The 24,251-nt window shown below is 44.9% G+C and overlaps 1 protein-coding gene across 15 annotated transcripts in view; it reads left to right on the top strand.

The window, feature by feature from the left end:
- The window catches only part of KCNMA1 (potassium calcium-activated channel subfamily M alpha 1), an 804,436-nt gene that overhangs the window by 686,495 nt on the left and 93,690 nt on the right, over positions 1 to 24,251 (top strand). For 11 of the 15 annotated variants that reach the window (XM_066349726.1, XM_066349728.1, XM_066349714.1 and 8 more), the window contains one exon: positions 13,795 to 13,888. In XM_066349726.1, the coding sequence (XP_066205823.1) occupies positions 13,795 to 13,888 (94 nt within the window). Of the gene's footprint in view, positions 1 to 9,388; positions 9,476 to 13,794; positions 13,889 to 24,251 lie in introns of those variants that run through there. The other 4 variants (XM_066349713.1, XM_066349712.1, XM_066349711.1 and 1 more) reach the window with 2 other exon arrangements.

Below are 24,251 nucleotides of genomic sequence, written 5' to 3'. Positions count from 1 at the left end.
TTTTTGAAACCAGTTTCTTTTGAGAATTCAAGTGGAGTTTTCACTTTTGAATTTTTAACTTTTTTAAGGCATACTAGGGTAGGGCGTGCAGGTCAGGGTCCAGCTTATTTTATTCACGTCCGTGCTTTGGACGGAAAGCCTGAGGTGGAGTTGATTGGGCAAAACCAAGGGGTGAAGGGCGGGGAACTGTGTCCTTCTCGCTGAGTTCACGGGAAAGCCCTGGTCTGGTTGGAAATGTTTTTTCTTCTTCTTCTTTTCTTTTTCAAACTATTGACTGCAATCAGTCTTCCTGTTAATGTCAAATGCTAATGGCTTTCCTTCCAGTCCCTTTATAGGGTGACACGATTGACTCCCGTAGTTGAGGACAGGCAGAACCCACACCAGAGAGAAGCGTGGACGGCCTGGCCGGGCTGTGCGGCAGCGCCTTGTGAATTTCACAGGCCTCCTTTCCAAGGCATTAAATACTTTATTTTCCTGTCAGATACACTCTCCAGAGTAACAGCGAGACCTCCAATGGAACTGGGCCGGTGCCAGGGGCCTCCTCGTCTTTAGTTTCACGCACATGTGTGTGTGTCTTATCTTGGACCCTTGTAACTTTTAAGAGGCCAAAAAGCAAGTTGGCTGAGTTGGAGGGAGGAGTGTGATAGATAGGCTTTGCCAAGATGCAAGCCCCCCACTGCCCTCTTTGAATTTGAGTATTTAAGTTAAAAATAATGGTAATAATAATAACTTTCAAAGGACTCAGATTATTACCCAATGTTATCCGAATTCTGTTATTTGGAATTTAAAGCTTAACACTGTCTGCCCTTTACACTGCCATTTGTATACCCTTAAATAAATCTTCCTGTTCCAGCCAAACTGAATTTCCTACAGTTCCCTAAATTAGTGTCTCCCCACCTCCCTGCTTTTGTTCAAGCTGTTCCCTCCACTTAGCTTGCCCTTCCCTGGTTGGTGCAGCACGTGGGGTCAGCGCCCGTGCCAGGCCCTGTGTTCGATTCTGCTGGCACACAGGTGAACACGGCTGATGCCTCTGTTCATCCGAGTCTTGGATCAAGTTTTACAGTTGTTCCCTGACCACCCCGGGCCTAGCCCTTATGAAGGCCGTTCATTTTGCCCTGTCCTGACACTGTCGTGTAACACCTTTTCGACTGTTATTTTATATAACTTGTGAATTATTATATATACTTAATGCAATTATCTCATTTCTACAGTTAGTCTTGTGGTTCTCTTTATTGTGTTTTTTTTTAAGGATTTTTTTTTTATTTTTAAAAAGAAAAAGAAAAAGCAATGATGCCCAGCTCCACCTTCTCCACTCGAGATGTTTGTTGAACTGGTCTTAGGTGGGACTCGAGTATTGGTGTTTTGTCAAGTTCTCCAGTTCATTTTAATGAAAAGCAAGATCAAGAAGCTCTGAGCTAGACCATACTCTCTTTGGACCAGGAATCCTACTTTCCTATCTGTAGTGCTTTCTGGGGGTTGAGTCTGGTAGGAAGTGTTAATTATATGTGGCTGCACAGTTATAAGGCCTTTGGTCCCCAGCTGGCTCCTATGATAGCCGTCAAAGTAAAAGAAGAGAGCATTAAGCCCAGAACCATTACAAATCAGAGCTGAAAAGGTCCTTATACGTAATCAATGCCAATTCTACAGGAGGGGAGATATGTTGCCAAGACCACACAGTTGATTCAAGCCAGTACCCCAGCCCAGGCTCCTCACCCTTGGGCTGAGCTTCCCTGCTCTGCAGTACTGTCTCTCTGACAACGAGAGATATATATTAGGAACATTACAAGGGTCTCAGCACTATGAGATATTCAGAAATTTGTAAACTATCAGAGACGAGCTCATAAGTCTAGTTAGGAAGTAGGACACAGGACATGGAAAATAAATTCTAATGCAGAAAATAAAGAGATGTCAGAGCCTGACCAGGCGGTGGCGCAGTGGATAGAGCATCGGACTGGAATGCGGAGGACCCAGGTTCGAGACCCCGAGGTCACCAGCTTAAGCGCAGGCTCATCTGGTTTGAGCAAAGCTCACCAGCTTGGACCCAAGATTGCTGGCTTGAGAAAGGGGTTACTCGGTCTGCTGAAGGCCCATGGTCCAGGCACATATGAGAAAGCAATCAATGAACAACTAAGGTGTTGCAACAAAAAACTGATGATTGCTGCTTCTCATCTCTCTCCGTTCCTGTCTGTCTGTCCCTATCTATCCCTCTCTCTGACTTTCTCTCTGTCTCTGTAAAAAAAAAAAAAGAGTGATGTCAGAGGGGTGTGAGATGAGACTTCTACCTTGTTACAGTCATCTGGGAAGGCTGCCTGGAAGAGGCAGCCTAATCTGTTTCTTGAAGGGTGAGTGAAGTACGTAAGTGAAAGGAAGACCTGGTGGGAGGGAATAGTGAATGAGTCACCACCCCTTTACCCCATCATTCTTCTGCCCCTGCCCCTATCTCCTACATGAATGCCCCAATTTCATGACCTCCCACCAGAAATTCAAGGGAAAGAGCCCATCCGAAGCAGGCAGCATGAATTTCCTGTAATTTAGAGGCAACAGTGGGGTTTCTGCACATTTCCATCTGATTTTCATTTGTTATTGCACTGAATGGTCACAGCCTTCTGCAATTGAGGCCCATTTAAACATTTTCTGGCTTTTCTTGTTTTTATGACACTTGGCATAGCCTAATTATTTTGACCTGTGCAGTTCACTGGGGCCATATGAAATATAGGACAGAGGTGACAGCTGAACAAGATGCAGCAGATGGGCATGGGGGTGGCAAACCACACCCTATTACAGTGGCTGGACACCAGCTTAGTTGTCTGGAGCCACGAAGAGAGCGAGAGTGGGCTCGAATAGACCAGGATCAGAAGATGGTGGCCTGGTACTGTGGAGAAGGACCCAATGGCCAAGAGCACTAGTTAATTTGCTTTCTCAAATCCAGGATAATAATGGGCAACAGTTATTAAGAGCCTGCCAGAACTCTCCTGAGCACTTCATGTTCTTAATCCATTGTCCCAACAGTCCAATGAGGAACGTACTCTGATTATTTCCATTTTATAGGTGGGAAAACTGAAGTTAAACCAGTTGCCAAATAGCCAGGTTTGGACCCTGTAGTGTAGCTTCAGGGCCCATGTGCTTAACTGTTACCCTCTTGCAGCCCATTGTGAGTTGACATTTGCAGAGGGATCTTCCATATCTGCACACCCTTGCCTTGCTGAGTGTTGTAAGAGGCGTGCCGACTATATGGCGGGGTACAGCAAACAATTTTGGGGTACTTGACTAGCTGGTGAGCTCGTGCCCCAGCAGTTACCTGAAATGGAAGCCCAGTTTTCTGTATGATTTTAAAAGTTAGAAATTCATATTTTTATGGCCATCCTCAGGCTTAAAGATTGTCCTGTGAACCTGTGGGTAGCGCCAAGCAGAGCCGACCAGAACAGTCCTCAGGCTGCCAGGGGGTGGCCTCTGGCTATCTCGTCTCACCCTACAGCATCTCCAGATCTTGGGGTCCTCATCTGTCCAGAGAGGATGACCAGATCTTGTGACACTGCAGAGTTGAGTAACTTGTCTGAGATAAGTTACTAGATAGCCTGCATCTAGAAGCTTGCGGCCTCATACTGTTTCCACGAGCAGAATTCTGTCAGCAAGTGATCTGAATTAGAAGTTTGCACACCCGGACCCTGGTTTTAGGTCTGCATGTTAGTGTAGCTCAGAGACGGTGAGGCCAGAACGCTGCTCATCCACTTCTCGCCCTGCTCCTGCCTTCCACATCTTGTCCTCTGTGTTGAGCAGAAAGGGGCCCACCATGCACTAGCATTTTAAAATGTTACACGGGATGTGTCTGAGGATAAATTACAGTGGAATACAGATAATGATTTTATAGTTCAAGAACATCTTTAGAAGGTGACTGTGCCCTTAAGAAATATACTAAGTGCTGTGTTTAGTGTAAAATCACAATCTGAGACCAGTCCTAACTCCCAAGGTTAAAAGCATACAGTATTTCTAAAGAGTTCTGGCAGAACATTCTTCATCGGGCCATGTGGCATACCTGGGTTGCACTAAAAACCCATGCGTTTTACCTTTATCTGAGTTTCAGAGAAAGAATCAGTGCAACCATCTGGAATGCATACTAGAATTCTCAGGGCTTTTGATACAACTATCTCAATGGAAAATACAGTGTTTATGGATGAGCCAATAATAATAATAATAATAATAATAATAATAATAACGGCCCTTACCTATATAACATCTTACGGTTTAGAAAAACAATTTCACATACATGCAGTTAGAGTCTAGGCTGGTCTTCAAATAGAATCATTGGAGCAAGCCTTAATTTAAAAAATTGTAAATAACGCCTGACCAGGCGGTGGCGCAGTGGATAGAGTATCGAACTGGGATGCGGAAGACCCCCGAGGTCGCCAGCTTGAGCGCGGGCTCATCTGGTTTGAGCAAAGCTCACCAGCTTGAGCCCAAGGTCGCTGGCTCAGGCAAGGGGTTACTCGGTCTGCTGAAGGCCCACGGTCAAGGCACATATGAGAAAGCAATCAATGAACAACTAAGGTGTTGCAACGTGCAACAAAAAACTAATGATTGATGCTTCTCATATCTCCGTTCCTGTCTGTCTGTCCCTGTCTATCCCTCTCTCTGACTCTCTGTCTCTGAAAAAAATAAATAAATAAAAAATAAAAATAAAAATGTAAATAACAAAGTGAAAATGGAAAGGAAAATATGATTGACGTTTTCTGCTAGTCATGTTTACTTGAAGCTGTGTAAGGGGAGGAAAAACAAAAAGGGAAGAAAGGTAGTATCTGTGTCAAAACATAGAAGGAAATAAACACGTGTATCCCAAAGTCGAAATGTGAAACAACCTGTGTTAAGCAGGAGGGTTTGACGGGAAGTGTGAAAGAAGGTCCAGGAGAGACCTTCACCTTTCTCATTTCTGTGTATTTCTCACCCTGGCAGGTGGCAGATCTCAGATTCCTGAGGCAACGTGATCTTTTTCCGCTCCTTTGGATGGCTGACAGTTTGTAAACCCATGAGGGGGACTTTCTTGCAAGCGTCTCCCTTAACAACCTCATGCAAACAGCGTGAAGTGTTCAAAAGCCCAACCCTTGATTTATATTTGTCTTGTCCAGTTCTGAACAAGGGGACATAGAGACACACATGCAGCTACAAAGGAAGAGGGCTTTGTGACGCCAGGCAGGGTGGCAGCGCCGGCCCCGAGAACCACCTTGGGGAGTAGGTGGGGCAGGGCCACGACTAGAGTGAGGCATTGACCTCGGGCGCCAAAAGTCTCAGTCTGAGATAAATGATGGTTTCATTCAGTAAAATTTTAAATTAAAGTAAAAAAAAATCTACAGTGAATAAAATATCAGATTTTCAAATTAAGAGGATAAACAGCTGTTTTAAGGCTGGCCTTTAAGTACTGAATTTTACAGGGCAGTAAGGGTGACAGCAGCCAGCACAGCGAAAGGCTGACAAGCAGCTGCCATTCATGTGGGCATTGCACTGAGCCGGGAACAGTGTTCTGTGACTTACAGACATTTTCTCTGGATGCAGCTCAGAGGGACCCCATTGGTCCTCCAGTAAATCCAAATTATTTGGTCATAAGCCATATTAGGAAAAGAATTTTTTGCAGGCTTCATAAATTCCATTACAGTCCATTTTGTCTTTGTTAAATGTATGAGTTGAAAATTACAATCTCTTTATTCACAATGATCATTTTAGACGTACAGCTCAAAAAGATCAGCATTAACTTAAAAAATAAATATATTAGCCTCTTTGTATCTATCAAGCACTATTGCTCTGTAGTCTCCAGCTGATGATTTTATTAAGTATACCACAGGAGGGGAAAATCAAGGATAATTATAAATTCATAAATACATAATTCATTGGCATAAAGTGATTTTAATGGGACGGATGCAGAATTATCTATTTCCTCACGAAAATAACAGAGATGTCCTGATTAAGCCCATAATCTAGTCTATGTGAAATTCTAACCAAACTGATGGGACACATTTTCCCTTCTGAAACTACCTTTGATAAGAAATGCATTACAAACTCATCAGTTTGGCTTCCTGTTAACAAAGAGACAGCAGCCGTCTGGATCATTCTGGATTCACAGTGAAACTGCCACACCATGTGTACTCTGACTAACGCTGTGCAAGTTTGACAAGGGGCAGATGAATCCAGGAGTTATTGTGCAGGGGTTTAAATCTATGCGGCAGCTGACGCTTGAAATAATCATCTATATGTTGCTCTGAGCTAGCTGGGGAAAGGCTGGAGCTGTATATTTTCAACATATCTCGTCTAATGGTTAATCTGTTGTCTTGTCCAGGCTCTCGCAGGGTGGACTTGTAGCCGACACTGACAGCACCAAGAATTGCTCATGGTAGACATGGTTTGCCTCAATTCTTCTAGTGCAGGGCGGAGGACTCTAACCAAGTCTGAGTGGGAAAAAGGATGCTCACTGGTTTCCCGAAATGCAGGGGGATCCGAAGAAGTGATTGTAGGTTGGGTGGTAGGGACATTCCAATCACTAAACTACCTCTGTCCCTTCTGACTTCACCAAACTTGTTCACTTAAAGTGGGCTTCATGTGTGTTTCTTTTATTGTTTGGTTGTCTTGGCAGATTGAAAAAAAAAATGTCCTTTTTGAAAACAGGAAATTAGAAAAATGTGAGAAGATAAATGAAAGTAGGGCTCAGACGACTTTTTTGATCCAGGGCCAGCTAGTAAATATCTTCAGCTTTGCGAGCCATGCAGTCTCTATTGCAACTACTTGACTCTCGTTGTGAAAGGGAAACACAGTATAGACAATAGGTAAACAAATAACTGTGGCCATGTCCCAGTGGCACTTTTTTTATAGCCACTCATTTGAATTTCATATAAATTTAATGTTAAATATTTTCTTCTATTTAGATTTTGTTCCCCTACCATTAAAAAAATGTAGAAAACAGTTTTAGCTCATGGCTACACAAAACCATGTTCAGTTTCCTAACCCCTGAACTTGAGAAATATCAGATGGAGGAGGGCAGCTGTTGGTGCCCGGGACTCGGCAGGTTTCCTCTCTGGTCTGAAACCCTAAGCCCCACAAACGCGCACTGCCCAGGCCAGGGCTGGAGAAGGGAGTTGCTTACACTTTTTGACCTCAAAGTCTTCCCCAACTTGATGGTGTTGGGAGTAGGGAGAGGAGGAAAGGAAAGTTACAAAGAAGCTGTTTTTGTTGGATGCCTGTACATTTTCCCCAGTTTCATTCAAAGTAGCAGTTATCTGTCATCTGCTGCCTTCCCAGCCTCCGAGCTCCATAGCAGTCATTCAAGGGAAGGCTTGCATTTCTCATCTCAGCTGAGTGTTTGCTCTTAGACTCCCATTGTTCAGCTCCGTCTCATCTCTGAGAAGCTAATACCTAGTGATCTTTGCTGGAGACTTTTCTTTGCCCTTGAGTGAGGGAGACAGTCTGTTACAAGAAAGAAAGGAAAGAGCCAAAGGCAACCAGATCTCCAAAAGGAATTTTCTACCAAATAACTGGGCAGGACAGAGCATCTAGCAAATTATCACAACAGGTCAGGTTTTTAGTGAAGATATATGAGCTGAGAGTCTAGATACAGGGACTTTGGTGAATGTTGGACTCTTACTAGGGTTCCTATAGAACAGGCTCGTGGTTTGAGGGTGTGGGTATGGTAGGTACATTGAATCTACCCAGTTTGATTCTGGAAGATGTGTTAGGCCCACAGTGATTCTGTAGAAAGCACTCCATATGCGACTTATATAGATTCTGTTAATATATTTATATACTAGTTTTCTCTCTCCCATGTAGGAGCTGAATTCTTTCATTACTCTGTGTTGACGGACTCTAACTTACACAGTTCAGGGTTCCCAGGCAGTGAATAGAGCCAGAAGTACACCCTGTGATTAACTTCTACATAACCTACTGTTCTTTAAAGTCTCCCTTCCCATTCTCCTATTAGCTCCACAAAAGCCAGAAATGAGAAAGCTCCAATGTGCCTGCCCCTTCCTGGCCCCTCAGCCTGAGGTGGGGCGGGTGCTCCCAGTGCGTGCACCAGGGCCAGTGGACCACTTGGAAATATAGAATGGCAGGAGATATAGAATGGTATGCTCTCTCAGTTTTCCAAATGAATTTCCTGTTTCTCAGCTAGAAGTTGTGAAATCATCCTGCCTGATGCTATAGATGATAAAGCAATTGCTCAATTGTGGAGAGTTGTATATATGTTGGAGACCTCATTGGCATTGCTTTTGAGAGGCAGCATTTTTCAGCTTTTCATTATCTATGTATTAATATTAACCATGATCTTTTAAAAAAAATCTTACGGGTTGATGTTATCAATAATGCTGCAAAGTGTTTAAGAAACTTGTTGGTGATAACATGTTATCCCAAGCTAGCTGTGATTAGCTGCCCAACCTTGCTGATGGGCACAGGTCCTTCCCCTCTGTGGGGCTCATCCTGAAAGAGCAAGCCAGCGCTCCGTTGCAGGAATTAGAGGACCTCCATAAAACAGGCACTGTCTGTCCTCCAGTGTGGGGACTGCCAGTACACAGCAGCGTCGTCAGACCCTCAAGTGAAGTAGCCCAGACTTTCTGGTGAAAGTCTTGGGCGTCCATTTTAGAGGGAGGTGGGGTCAGCTTGGGAGTTTTGTCCATTGTGAGTTACATATTGAAAAATGAGTGTATTACTGTGACTGATAAAATTTTTCTTGCGGAGAAAGTTTGATAAACCCACAGAAATCAAGAAGCACACTGTTCAATTACTAGTCCAGCAATTTTGCCCTCTCTTTAACCTCAGTGCTAGTAAAACTACGTGCACACCCGAAAATTCTGGAAACACACACACGCTTTTTCACTGATGTCACTCATGACACAAGGATATACTACATACCCTTTCTTAAAAATGACACACCCATGCCATTGAATGTAAGATAGGTAGCAATATGGCAACCAAGGGGGTGATCAGGTCGTGGTTTGAGATGAAAGCAATAGTTAAACATTACAGGTGATGACTTATATAATAGAGTAATCATTCAGTGAGGTGCATTTTAACAGGCTTCGGGAGTTAATGGGCTACATCTTGCTGCTAAACTAAGTTTTCTGTGTCTGTTGTAAGGGAGAGTGGAACTCAGTGTGGTTTTGGAAATTATTGCACAAACAAGATCATCTTCTGATATATTATTCCTCCTGACATTGATGATAACAACACAGCTGAAAGAATTTCAAGAAGTCATCGGGGAGAGAAAGAAGAAAAAAGCTCTCTATGTGGTTGTGAGGAAGAAACTCCCATTTTAATTTAAAGCTATCATTCTATTCCATGGTAAAACTGGTCTGCAACTTTTCGAATGAGGAATTTCACAAAGGATTAATTTCCATTTTCTTTTCTTGTTGTTTGGCAGTCAAGGTGGAAGCTAGATCACACTACCCCAAAGACCCACTTGGGTTCAAGAGCACAACTCACAATTCTCGGCTTGTGACCAAGCCAGGTGAAGGAGTCTGGAGCCCGTCCTAGCTTTTAGTAACTGCCCTGCACCCTTCAGTGTTCTACCTTAACATGCTGGGCTCAGTTGAAGAAGAAAGATGCATACTGTGGATTTCAGTATGCATCTAGCTTGTTGGGCAGCACAATATCAAAGAGAAAAACTGTAAACAACAATAAATAATAATCTAGACTACCATCCCTATCCCTGCAAACTAGCAGCTTGCTCAAGACTTCGGTCAGAAGCCCTGCTAGCCTTTTACGTTCAAGCCACTTTGCATGCGTCTGACTCTGAGTGATTCCAGTGTGAATATGACATTACTAATGACCTGCTAAGTGTGTGCAGATGTGGGTTTCTCCAGATGTGGTGATTAATAACGTAATGGAGATAGCCAGTCAACTCACGTTTATGGGTCGGTTGCCTTTTATTACATTTCTGAGTTTATTTGCTTTGAACTATTTCTTAACTCCAGCCAACAAACTCACCTTTAAGTCTCAAAGGGCATCATCCCCCCTAAACCCTGTTGAGGAAACAGGGAAGAAGGAATGTGCCCCAGGCTGGAGCTGAGCAACAGGTTCATCATCTGTTGGGTTACTGAGGAAGTTTGGGGAAACTGAACATTGAAATCATCTCCCATTTTGCTCAAAGGGCCCACAAAGATGCATGGGTGAACCTGGGTGCACTATTTGCAAGCTGGCTAGGCCAATAAAGAAAGAGATTTCTTTCCTAAAAAATCTATTAAAATATATGATCATCTTGCAGTAAGCCCAGGGTTCTGGCCAGTGTTCCTGGAAAACGTTGCCTTGCCTTTGCTTGAAAGCAGAACGACGATGAGAAGTCAAGTCAAATGTTGTTACAGATGTTCGGCTCTGCGTTAGGCTGTTGGAATTACCACCACATCTTAAATCAATTCCCAGAACATTGTCTGGAGGTTATGTCATTGAAATAATGAATCCTCTTTAGTCAAGTATAAGCAAACATGTTAAAACATCATTGTAACTTTAAATTAAATTCTAGCGCCAACCAAGGGATCTGAAGCCTCATTAGACTTGCCTGACATTTTCCTAGCACCGAGTCTTCCCCAACTGTAAAACTGTGAGATTCAGTGCCTATTAGACAGGCGAGCACTGGGAAGTTACAACAGCACATTAAGTGTTATACTTAGGGATATGCAAAAACAAGCCCTTGAATTTTATGAGTACTCGGAGACTGGATGGAGTTCAGCCCCTGTAAAAATTCCACATTGGATTCCTGAACTTGTTTGTGTTTTAAAGAAGCTGGTAAGCTAGGTTGCTTTAACAGATTGTATCCTCCCAATGCTCCTACAATGTGAGGCAAGTGAGGGTGCCGGAGACAGAGGTGTGCTGTAATTAGCCAGAAAGCGCGTTGAACACGAGCCTGGGAATGCGCATCGGCATGAGGGGCTGGCCCATTACTTCAGTATATTTGTCTTTCCCGAAAGGATGTAAATTTAAGTCTCCCTTCTAATTCAATTTTTATTCCTCTCATGTCGTTGCAGAAACCATGAAATGGATATTGTATTTTATAACCTAACTAAATGTTTTCCTGGATTTTCTTTCTTTAAAAATGCAGAAATTGATAGAATCCATATAAAGGGTAATAATTAACCATGGTTTAGATCCTATTTATGAGAAGGAAGTTATCACGGCTGCTCTTGTGGGATCTAAGCCATGTGTAGTTGTCTCCATTACACAATGTTCATATATTTAGGCTGGAGATATTTTCCCCATCCCTTCAGGGAACAGGTTTGCATTTCTAGGCCGTGAGTGCAGGAGGAAGCCTTTGAACACAAGTTTCATTTAAGAGAACAAATCCCAGTTTAAATGCAGTATGATTATGATGGATGACCTTTCTGACTTGCAATGAAAATAAATAGTTTCCTTGCATAGAAGGAGGCATAGTTTTAGCACCAGAACAAGGTGTCTCCCTGGAGCTGACCAACAGATACTAACTTGCAAGCCTTCCATCTGAACATCACTGTAGGTAACCAGACAGCAACAAGGTGCAAGGATAATGGGCTCTTAACCAAAGAGGGTTATTTATTGTGGACCCAGTGCACATGAGAAAACAAAAGTTAAGCAAAGGAATCCAACAGCAATGCCAGTGACCATGACTTCTGTTTAGACCTTAATGACTGTCGACAAACCATGGCAACATCTGGCGGCCTTGAATAGAGTTAGCCGTAGCAGACTAGGTAAAAGACCCTTTGGGTGTTTCATTCTAACCATTAAAGGGCTGTGTAATAGAGAAGAAAAGAACTCTCATCCACACTAGACCCACTTCCATGAGCACACGTTATGCAATCTGGCACACTACTCAACTGAGCTAGGTCACCCTGAACGCACTACAACAATTGCATCCTTAAAGGATGACCTTGGATTATGGGTGGAGTTCATGCAAGACTTTCTATCCATCCTAAGATGGGGAGAGTACAAAAGTGCACACGCACGTGTGCGCGCGCGCGCGCGCACACACACACGTGCGTGTGCTCTTTCTCAATCTGCATCTCACTGCCTTTCTACTGCATTAATGCCTGGGATGCCCAGCCCCCTGTCCTGTGAAAGGAAGATGAATTCAGGTCAAGCTCAGAGTGCCTGTTTGCTCACCGAGAGATGCATATCAACTCTAAGTGATTTTTTTCAATACCATTTTATGTGGCTTGTATTTATTTCCTTTAATCTTTTAAGTGCTGTTTAGTCTCGGTGTGATTTGCTGTGGATACTCATTTCTGATAAGATGTGATATCCTCCCAGGCACACAGTTCCTGCCTGGGGCCCTAAGTGACTGATACTGTCGGTCTCAGCCTGAGCATGGGCCTCTGGGGGGTAAGGGGGCAGGTGGTGGAGTAAATGGGGACATTTACAGGTGCTTTCTTGCCTTCATTTCTTCTGGACCAGCTCTTACTTTGAACCGCATTCTTACTCTCTTCTCTGGGTAAGCCAGAATTTAGACAACCTCAGACTGACAGTGGAGTGGAAGGAGGGGGGCAAGTGTGATACTCGGAAGCAGGTTCAGAGAGTAGTTAGATTGCCAGAATTCCTTTAGAACCATGTATTATAACATACTAAATTTATTTAGGGTTTTCAGGGAAGTACCATATATTGTGCTGAAATAGGTCTTTCTGGATAATATCAAGTATCTGAGATGACAGTTTCTCCGCACGCTAAGACTGGTACATCACTGACATAATTAATGTCAAGCATCTTTGGATGTCGTCACTGCTAATATTTCTCTTCTTAGCTTTAAGGTAGCTGCTGTGCATTCCGGGTTTCAGGGATGCTTCCTCCCAGTCTGTGCTGCAGTCAACTATAAGAATCCAAGGATCTTATTTTTCTTCCCTGACATTACAGCTTTAGCCTGACTTGTGGGGGTGGGGACAGGAGGACTAGAATTTTGCCTCTGATGCCCTTGAGTAACAGGCTGGGTACACATCTGCTAATTACCGAGCAACTCTTAAAAAGAAGCATGATGCAGGCTAATATGTCTACAGAGCTTATTAGTGGTGTCTTTGGGCAAAGGCAGTAAAGTGTGCTGTGTTGTGTGTGAACGTGGCTTCACCTGGCTTAGTGAGCTGTGTCGTGCAGACATTTGGGAAACAGCCTCTGGTTTGCAGTCCCCAGCGCTGCCCTCTCGCCCTGCCCCTCACCGCATCATTAGAGACACCATGCAGTGGCAGCATTCTCCCTCACTTGGGCTCTTCTCCTGCCTGGTCCTCCTGTCCTAATGAGTTAAGATCCCATGTGTGCAGCCCTCCTTTTGGGGAGCAGGAGGGACAAGAGCTGAGTTGGGCTGGGGATTCTTGTGTCCGCATGCACCGATGTTCCCAGTCCTGAGTGACTGAAACATTGGCTGTTAAGGCCTCAAATCCTTGCCTCTCTCTAAGACTCTTGCTTCAGATGCAACTTAATTTCTAATTTTGGTATGAGAAAACCCATTCGATCACCTAGCAAAGCAAAGTAATCAAAGTTATCTCTGAGAATAAAGACTGCGAGCCCCCATCTAGATGATTCTTTTCTATATACGGATAAATCATGATTTCTTTCTTATGGCAGGGTGTTTACAAATGGTTGTAGCCTGTTTCAAGTGCATGTTCAAATGCTGGAGTGTCAAGAGGTGATGCTTTCACCTTTTCTAAGCCGGCTTCTTTGACTAACACATTTGTTCTTTGTCACTGGGTCCTAAAAGACAGCCGTGAATTCCCAGTGAGTGACTGAGCCATGAGTGTGTGTTCTTTGATATCTTGCCTGTATTTCACAGTCTGCCCTCAAACTGTTCATAATCTCATGAGCTGCCTGTATTTCCAGTTGAAGATGAGCAGCCCTCAACGCTGTCACCCAAAAAAAAGCAACGGAATGGAGGCATGAGGAACTCCCCCAGCTCCTCGCCCAAGCTGATGAGGTAAGGAGAGGGGCCTCAGCCACGGCCACGGGGTTCCCCTCAACATCCTTCTCTTCCTGCGCTCACCCCTGCCTGCCCAGCTCCGGCCCAGCCCGCCCCTCCTCAGCAAGTAGGAGGCAGGGGAGGGGACGGGATCGTTAAGATGGCTTCTTAAAGACTGGAGTATTTATTCTGTCAGCTTGTCAGCAGTTAATGATAGAGCTGAAAAAATTCTGTCATGAAAAACAGTTTGAAAAGCTGTTTGAAAAATACATAGGCTTTAAAGTCTTAGCTGTCACCATGTCCTGTCTATGTGTAGTTCCTAAACAGCAGTGGCACTAATGATGGTGGCAGCCAATCAGAGGAGCGCGTGTGGTGAGCTCGCCTCCGGCTAGTCTCTTTCTGCTGGAGTCCCTCCGAGGACTGTTGTCTGTACTTAAGGCCATATGTGAGATGTATCATCACAATCAAAAATGAACCTGAAGATTACCTGCCTTTTATCCTGTCTATTGAAATCAAATTTCTGTTAATTGATTTTGACTGATAAAAAAACCTAATAATCTGTGGACTTACCAAAGCAAAGTTCAAAAGTAATCCAGTCCTTCTCAGGCTAAAAGCAATGTTAATAATGAAATAGAGTGTTCTCTCTCTCTCCCCCTCTCCCCTCCTCTGTCCCTCTCTTTCTTCCCTCCTGTCTACTCCTCTTCCTCCCCTTCCCTGTCCTTCTTTCTCTCTTGACTATGGCTTCCTCTAGGAAACAGAAAATGACACCAAGGTTAACAGTCCTGCAGGTTCCTTTTCTTGGCCTCTTTATCTTTTATCTTCCTTTTTGTCTTCCATTCATCTGCCAATCCCAGCACTATTCCCTCCAATACCCTAACTCTGCTTCCACCCCAGGGAAGCAAGGGTGGTCTCAGACTGGCCCTGCTCTCCCTACATGGTCACCGCCATGGAAATACCTGCCATCTTGACCTCACTTATTTTTCATTTGCATTGACCACTCTTCTCCCTTTGGTTACTGAAATACAATGAAGGCAATTTCCCCCTCCTTCCTCCTTACGTATCACGTCCCATCTTCCTGGCCCTCCTCGAGCGCCTTTCTGGGACATGGACAGGCAGTCCTCACGCCATTGTGGACACAAGTTCCCGTGGAAGACTCACCAGCCCCAAGTCCTTGTCCATTGTGACCATCTCTTCCTGCTGAGTGTTTCCTTTGCAGTCCTCCGCCTTCCCCTCCGCTCAGTCTGGCTGGGGTCTCGCTGATTTACATGCCTGTTTGCAGTTTACGAGGAGGAATAAAACGCACCAACTGCCAAGCCTCCCCTTTTTATGAAGCCAGTTGTCATTGTAGCATTCATTTCCTGTGTCCTCACCTTTAGGTAATCGCCTTATCTAATGCTAATCGTCGTAGCCTTTTAAAGGAGAGCAAAGCCCAGGTGCTCGCTTTTGCCTAAAAATGTACAGAAGCAAATAAATAAATAAAAAGAAGTCTGAGAAATCTGAAACCTTTGGAGCCAAATTCCCTGTCCCTGTTTGCTATGTAAAGTATGGCTTATTCCTTTGATCTTGAGTAATAATAATTCTGAGGAGTTATACTGTTTTCATATGCTTCAAAGCTGTGTCAAAGTTTTGCTGCTTAAGGGTACTTCTTTATTCTGTTGGCTCTTGGGTACCAAGATGACAGGTCTTCTGTACGAGGTGGAAGCTTTTTTAAGTCGTAGCCTTCAGCAAAACATCAAATTACCAAATCCAGGGTAACATACTTCTACACAAATGCCTTTCCTGTAGATATATTATACCATATATATTAAATACTTTAGTGTTACATGCTGCATTTTATGTGCAATAGAAAGTGATGGTTTGAGGTAGCCTTGAGGGGACTTTTTTTTCCACAAGCAGAAAAAACTAGTGTATACTGTATCAAGTATGGTTTTTACAGGACTTTCTGCCCGAAGGCCTTTGTAAATAAGTAATGATCAACAGATTGGCTGTGGGTTTTTGAAAAGCATGCCTATGTCAGTTTGCATGATGGGGGAGAATTTTCAAAGTGGGTCTTGCTTTCATTGCCTGTCGGAGAGGGGCTGAGGGAGGCAGTCATTGTGGGCTGGAGCTGTCTGCTCCGTGGTGCATCAGAATTGTTAAACGTGGGTCAGGAGGTGAGAGAAACTTACCAAACTACAGAACTCACGTATTCTGGTGTTGGTGCCTTTGGGCTGCTGCTGTGACCACGGCTGCTGTCACCTGGCTGCTTTACCCCACCAGCCACCAGGGTCTCAACAGCAGCTCAGCAGGATCGGGCTCTCCCATGACAAGTCCCTTGTTACTTTCTGTGCTTCAGGTGCTCTCTGCACTCTGACATGGGAGCCAAGACAGGGTTCTAAACCCTGTTCACTTCCCTACACTCCCAGTCTAGGAATGAAGAACTGTGGCTTTGGGTGGGTGTGAGCACCTGGCGATTAGGTTGCCAGGGCCTGTGTTTGCTACATCCCTCTTGTTGATTGAGAGAAAGCAGGGGCTCATGCAATACCTTGTGGCTTCTCTGGGTCCTCCCCCTGTGCAAACACTCCCTTTCTACCCTACAGAAGATAGGACTCCCAGGTCCTATTCCTTATGCCCGGAAAAACCCATAAAAGAAGCTAATGACGTATATAAGTGGGTTTTTCGACACGCGTTTGTGACTTGCTGTTGGAGCAGAATCAATCATTCTGAATGTGGGCAGGTTTTAGTGGCCTATGGGGCCATGATAGGAATCGCTCCAGGAGAAACTGGCGAATCCAGAATGGGCTGGGATGGGCTTTAATTTACCACCATGGCTTCTGCAAATAAAGCGGACTCCGTGGGAGGGATTTCTTGCAGACCCTCTGCCAGTGTAACATGCTGCTGGGGTCTGTACTGATGGGCCCTGTCTCCCCTTCGTCCTGGTACCAGGCTTACCCTGATTGCTAAGTGTCACTGAACTTTCTGCACGATCATTAGGTGAACAGCCTCGCTTTGTGTGTCTGGACCCTGACGGTGTAGTTTTTAGTCACCGTGACAGCAGACAACTCTCGCAGTCAGATGGAGCCAGATGGTGAACTCTTGCGCTCCAAGCCAGGAATTCCTGGGTTATGATAGATGACCTTTAGCTTCACAGCCCCTGAGGAGGAGTGGGCCATAGAGGTTCCCAAGACCCTGTTATTGGCTTTCCTTGCTGGTCTCTTCACATGGATTCCAGGAGCCTCTCCCGGCTCTGTCCCATACCTGCTGAGCACCCGTTGTTCAACTGTCCCTAGCTGCTGGGTTGGTGCCCAGGAGGAGAGCTGTATCACCTTTTCATTGTAAGGCCCTTCAGGGCAGCAACTGTGTCTCTAAGTAACCAAGCCATAGGTTCTTAATTTGGGGGATCTCACGGACCCCACTGAATATCCCATGAAAACTCTCTAGAAAGTCCCCCTAGGGGAAGAAAAGTAAAGTGGACACCGTTTGGACTGCAGTTGCAGCCGTTCGTTAATTTCCTGTATCTGCGCCCTCTTTGTAGTCACACTTAGTTCCCCCAGCCACTTTTAGGTGTTGCATTCTCAAGTGCCTTTTGGCTGCTGAGAGTATTTCCCATGTGGGTAGACCGTGTGGAGGCAACGTCTGGGCTCTCACACTGTGTCCTCAGGTGGAATCCAGAGGGGCTGTGCATTTCAGCGGTCTGCTTCTGTTCCTTTTCTCAGATTAATCTTCATCCAGCACCTGTTTAGTGGAAGCCCACTGTATTTTGGTGTTGTGGAAGATCTCTGAGAAGTGGAAAGTAACATGGCATGTTGTCTGTCTTCAAAACGTTCACATAAGTGTATACAGAAAAGTGGAGTAGGAACAGTTTGGACATCACCTAGCATGGGCGGGGAGAACGGAGAGAGCTGATGTCAGCCCTGGTCTGGAAGGCTGAGCCTGTGTGTGAGGAAGTTTCATTTCACTCAAGCCTGTGTGGTAAGGAGAATTCTCTGTGGATAGCATTACCTGGCCTGCTCCTTGTTCACCGGGTGCCAGGCGTGATTCCGAGAGCACCGTGCCTGGGAACCCACTGAGTCCTGACGACAGCTCCATGAGCCGGAACTGCCCCTTCCTCCACCCTACGATGAAGAAGCGGAGTCGCAGCTGTCGAGTTTAGTAAATCCAGAAAGTCCTGGTTAATTAGAAAGAGTAGAACCCTAAAAGGTAGTTTAGCATCCAAGCCCATATTATTAACTCTTTCATGTTCAGCCCGATGGAGGAAACGCCACAGGCAGTGACTCAATGTGGCCAAAGCAAGGGGTCCTGTGAGAGTGTCTGGCACCCCCGCATGAAGGCCTTTCCTGTCCTGAGCACTGGGGAACCCTTGCGAGTATTTGGGAAGGTCACTGTTAGCACTATAAGGAAGGATTTGGAATCCTTCATTGGGGCCTTCCAGAGACATGTTACATAAATACAGAGGTGTGAAGAGATGGCCCAGCTCACCCCAGCTTCTGCCAAGGTCCTTTGGGTGCCAACCCAGCCAGGGTCTGCTGTAGAATAGTGGACCGAGAGTGGGCTGTGTGCTCTTATCAAGGACACGCAGCCTTGCTGATGGCAGTCCATGCCGCACCTGTTTCCCCGGAGCTGGGGACGTGGAGTAAGATCGAGAAGCATAGGCCATGAGTATTCATGCAGGATGTGTTGGGTAGACAGTTTACCAAAGACATAGCCCCCAGCCGGGCTAGCATGGATAAGTAACGATACTAATACTAGAAAAATTTAAGGGAAGCTTCATGTCAGGGGACTGAGGAAATATTAGACATTTGTTTGCTGAATGGGAGGAAAAATATGATTTGAGGAAAACAGAGTATCCTCTTGGGCATTTACTGATCATTAAATGAAAAAAACTTATCTGCTTGTTAAGTCCCATTCTCTCTCCTTTTGACTCAGAATTTTCATGGAGTCTTTTTGTGAGGACTGCCCACTGAAAAGGTTCAATAATAGAAGATGGCAGAATGTCCTGACTAGTCACAGCTCTTCCACTGGGCAGAACAGAGAAGGAAAGCAGGGACAGCTTAGCTGAGTGAATTTACCTCCTAATGCACAAACAAACAGGAAATGACAGGCTGCCATGGGCTGGAAAGGAAGAAAGAGTGGGTCTCATCATCCCAAGACCGGGGTGGATGTGACACGGGTTCTGGACAAGTGGCACGCTTGGCGAGGTCATTACCCTCCCCTCGCACTTCCAGAGCCTCTGTCCACTCTCCTCCAGGACTGAGAGCGTGTCAGTCCTCCCAGATGTCTCCCAGGCATAAAGGCAATAATTTCCTCTTTCCTCTGAGAACGGTGGCTGCCTAACAAGAGGTGACATATGAGGTGGCGGTAGTTCTTGACTGTTTACTTGTGAGGCAGAAAAACAAAACTTAAGTAGGTGGTTACAGAGAAGGTGTAAAGGACTCTAGTTTAGCAGTATGACTAGAGCCTGGCCTGAAGGGTTTTCCAAGGAGACTCCAGAGATGGCCAGCTGGTGGGGGGACGAGGGCAGGGGTAGTGGGCAGCCCTGTCCTGGGAGAGTTGACTGGAGGGTGGGCTAAGGCAGGAGCTAGCTTCCCAAAGTCTGTGCACCCAGAAATAAAATGCGCCCCAGAATCAGGCAGATCATTGATGGCGCTGAAAACCCAACGTGAGCTCTTTTGAGGTGACCACCTGAGACCCTCTCTGGTCTCCTGGGGCCAGCACAGCCAGAAACCCACGTGCATGGCCGGAGACTCTTGGACGTTGTAGTCAAGGACTCACTTACTGCCATGCCGTCTTCTCTGGAGTAGAAGAAGAGCAGGGGAGAAAGGAAGGGAGAAAACAATAATATTGCACTTTACAAGAACTAATATTTTATTTACTTTTATGTTTGTTTGCTGATTAGCTCATAGAAGTCAGCAAAAGAGAGTCATTAGTGTGGTATCCTGGTTAGGAATCCCCATCAAGTGTTAAAGACACCTCTCAAGTTCCAGAGTCAGAGAGGGAGTCGGGCTAGGCCACCTGGGTGTGCTTCAGTAGCTAGTCCTCTCGTTCGCCATTTGAAGAGGAGGGTCCGACTGGGCTGAGACACGTGTGGCACCTCCTTAAATTTCACGCCTGGGCCCTCGCTTGCTTGGCTCTGGTCCTGGCCTCGCTCAGTGGAATCAGAGACGTCGGTCTGTACGTTGCCAATGGTTGCTCACTTTGGCAGGATTGGCTCTCCACGCCGGTAGCCTGATGTGTTACACACATAATTCTAAGTCTCCTTTCAGATCACAATGCCTTACTTCAAGTATAGTCCCCGTAAAGTTGAAAATAGTGCAAGAGCCTCAGTTGTTCTCAGAAAGAATTGTCACAAAGATAAAGATATCACAGGTGAGTGGGTTCTCACGGGGCACGTTTTCCGATCTCCATAAGAGGTCTGATGAGATGCCATTGACTCATTTAAATGTGTTCAGAGACTAGAAATCATTCATTAGCTCCCCTTCATAGTTGGTTGTTTATTGAGTAAATACTGTGTCCTCAGATATGCAAATAATATCTCTGAGAAAGCATGTCTCACTTTTGTAGGATCTCCTAGGATGGAGTCCAAACTAGGAAGGCAGCTTTAGGCAGAATGTTGACAGCAAACTTCGAGGCCTCAGAAATGGCCTGATAATAACCCGCTATAGTGCCTGACATAATACACACTCAATAAAGCTGGGATTTGCCACGGGGATGCAAAGCCTGCAGATGGATGAGCAATTTGCCCAAATTTTCTCAAGCTTGCTATTGCCCAGGGAGACCACTGCACGGTGGGCCTCAATCTAAATGGGGTGCTTGTAATGACAGCTGAGGTCTCACGTGATCAGAAACAAGGCGTTAAAAAATCAAGCAAGGGGAAGGATACAATTTTAAAACAGTTTTATCACTTTCCTCTTTCATAAATCCTTTTGTTTTGCTTTGGTTACTTGTACTTGAATGCGAATTTCTGAAGTCCAGTGTTGAACACGCTGCCTCAGAACAACAACAACTGGGCTTTGCTTTATTTGCTGTAAGGGGAACTGTGCTCTTTAAAATAGAATACCAGTTTCCTCACCACAGGACTGCTAGAGAAGGGATTTCTGGTTAGCTGTAGGCTGTTGTCTTCAAGGCTGGCTTTCTGTGTTTCTGCTGCAGCGGGCATTCAGTCCACTTCCTGAGATTAATTGATGGCAAGTGGCATGCCTTGTCTGCTAACCTTCCAAACCATAATCTTGTATTCTTTATTTGAAGTTGAGTATGCTTAATTTCTAGTTGTGGACTTTGAGGTGTGAGCTGAGATTCAAGATGAAAAATTTAACTCATGGGTGCTCTTTGTTTGCTATAAAAATGTGGGTATTCCAAAAGGGAGCCTTCGGATACCAGGACATGCAAAAGCTCACCACACCCTCACTGATGATTGAGGTTCCCCTGAGCACCTGTCCTGACAAGGGTCCTGGGGCCATCCTCCACTGATTATTCACACGAGCTGCGCATTTCATCACGGCTCACGATGCTGGTCTCCCTGTCTTTGCAGCTTAGGGCACAGTGGCTTGGGACACTGCAAAGGAGAATGAACAAGATCCTGCTGCCCCCTGCAAGTGGGAGGAGGCTTTCAGTCAGGGAGATGTCTCTGTCCAGAGCCTTGCCTCTCCTCTAAGCGGTGCCACCTTAGCCACGATACTTATCCACTGTTTCCCATGCATACAAATGTGCATGACAGGACTTGACTCGTATAATCCTCAAATTGATTCCATTAAGTGATGACAGTGGTTAACACTCCCATTTCACAGATGAAGAAACTGAGGCAAGGCACACTGTAGCAATTAGTAGATAAGCCAAGGCTTGAAGACAGACATTTTTGGCTCTGGTGCCACTATGCTATATTCTCCTTAAGGAAATAGGTGTTTTCCTGTCTTCTATGGAATCCATCCCCAAAGCAATCCTTTTCTATAAACAAATTAATTGGCAAGAGTCCATATTTCTTCTTTTTATTGGGTTGGGCTGTCATAAGAATTGATCCTCAAATGTGTGTAAGTTAAAGAAAAAGAAGTCCTTACTTAGGTAGAGTAGATCTAACTGTATATGTATGTCAGGGATGGTGGGTTATGCTGGGCAGGAGAGGGACTTTGGCCCAAGCTCTTTGAATAAGATATTGTATATTTCTGGTATATTTCCATTAGTAAACTGATGGCGGGATGCTCTTCCCTTAACCGAACAAGTGAGACTAAGGGGCAGGACAACACCAGGGCCATCAGAGGAGAGATGTTTGATACATTGTGCCTGTTTTTCTTCCAGCCCAATTATTGGATCAGTTTCACAGGGCTGCCATGATAAAGTACCACAGACTGGGTACTACAACAGAAATTCATTTTCTCAGGGTTCTGGAATTTGAAAGTCCTAGAGCGTTGGTTCCTGCAGGCTATGAGAAAGGCTCTGTGCCAGGCCTCTCGCTTGGCTTGTAGATGCTGTCTTATCCCTGTGTCTTCTCATCGGTTTCCCTTTGTAGGTGACTGCGTCCAAATTTCCTCTTCTTATAAGGACACTAGTTATATTGTGTTCGGGTCTGCCCTAAAGACCTCATTTTAATTCAATTACCTCTTTAAACACAACTCAAAATACAGTGACGTTCTGAGGTACTGGGGTTAGGACTTTAACATTCAGACTTTGTGGGGGACACAGTTCAGCCCTTAACTAAACAGCAGCAGATATACCTCACCTCGTAGAGTTTCTATGACCCTAAACTAAGGCATATATATACATTGGCCAAGTGGTAAGTGACAGATGAGTCATAAATTAATTGAGGTGCATTTTAGGGAAGTTGGGATTGCCTTGTGAGTTGAGAAAATGGGTAAATAATTAGGATGTGAAAGGCAATATCTGCTCTTGGTTCTGGCTTCCAATTAAGTGGTCTGAAGCCTGTGAAAGTTGTTCTCTTCATTGTTGTGTTACCAATGACGCTGGATACTTTGTTCAGGGAGGCTTCTGCGGGTCCTCTTTTCCACGTGCAACAAACTCCCTGATTCTCCTCCTGGTCCTGACCACAGCAGTGTCGTCTGTGCTCAGTGGCAAGTGCTTGAACTTGTTTCTATTAATATGAACTCCAAAAACCTCAATTTAGATACAGTTCCTGTGGACAACCGACTCTTCATTATTCACCAATGGCAGAGAGCTCTCTGAAGCATAAGCCAACCTAAGATACTTGAAATCACTGCAGGAAAGATGGTAAAGAGGTGTATCCTGTCTGGACCAAAGTAGTTACAGCTTCTCATGTTGCTGGAATGAATCACGTTCCAAATTTCCTCCCAGACGGTGGAATTCAATGAAGGAGGAACAGTTCTAGCTCTAAGGGAAGGGCACAGCAATCAGTCTTCCATGCTTCTAATTGCTCATCTTTGCTCCAACAACTTTCTTCACTTGCTCAGTGCTCTTTGGCTTATTGATGCCCAACAGTGGTTCAATATTTCCAAAATCCTTCTAGCTACCTCCTTTCCTAATTAGAGCACACTGCTTCAAACCTTAAAGGTCTTTTAGGCTTTACCCAACATCTGTAACACAACACCCTTTATATCCCCAGCTCCTCTGAAATGTCTCAAATGATGAGGAGCCCACTGCCTTGGGAAACATCTCATTTCAATTTTGAAAAAAACTTCAATTTTTGTAAAATTTCCTTTTTGGAAATTTGATGTTTGTTCTACCTAATTATCATGATTTGTTCCTAGTTTGCTCTCGATCAGTCATGCTGTTACTTGAGCCCTTCCCCCACCTGAGCGTCATTGCACATCCGAGGACAGCTGGTGTTCCTGGCCTGTGTTTTCTCTACCCCAGGTTAGGCTGACATCTGCCACCAGGAGCCATTCTTTGGCTCTTTTTATTCTGGCCTCAATTCTCTGAGATGGTCCTAATGGCTACTAATGGATTAACAATTAAAATATGCTGAGATTCCTTCCTACCTTTCAGGGCTCAGGTCAAATGGCACCTTCTCTATAAAGCCTTCCTTTAGTGTTACTCAAATACCAGGCAGATAACAGCTTTGTTCTTGGTGTTCTCATACCACCTTGTACGTTACTTTGCTATAACACTTACCACAGTGTGTCACAACGTTTGACTGACGTTTTCTCTCTCTGCTCTGTTATGAGCCTGTCTGAGGAGAGACTATGTCTTGCTCGTTATGCTATGTTCTATTCCTGGCTCAGAATAGGGGATTTATGTTTATTGGTTGCTTCGCTGATTCAAGAGCCAGAGTTCAAATTCCAGATACCATGGCTGGTCAAGAAAAGAAATACTTTTGTTCTGGGAGATTTTTGATGGTTCTCAAATCAGACCCTTGGAGGAAAATCCTGAATGTTTATATGTAAATGCGTTAGGCCAGGCTGTGAGACTAGTGGGGAGTGCCGGGTACAGCATGACG

The sequence above is a fragment of the Saccopteryx leptura genome, chromosome 9 (assembly GCF_036850995.1).
Source record: "Saccopteryx leptura isolate mSacLep1 chromosome 9, mSacLep1_pri_phased_curated, whole genome shotgun sequence".
Lineage (NCBI taxonomy): Eukaryota > Metazoa > Chordata > Mammalia > Chiroptera > Emballonuridae > Saccopteryx > Saccopteryx leptura.
This window is presented reverse-complemented; position numbering and strand designations above follow the sequence as displayed.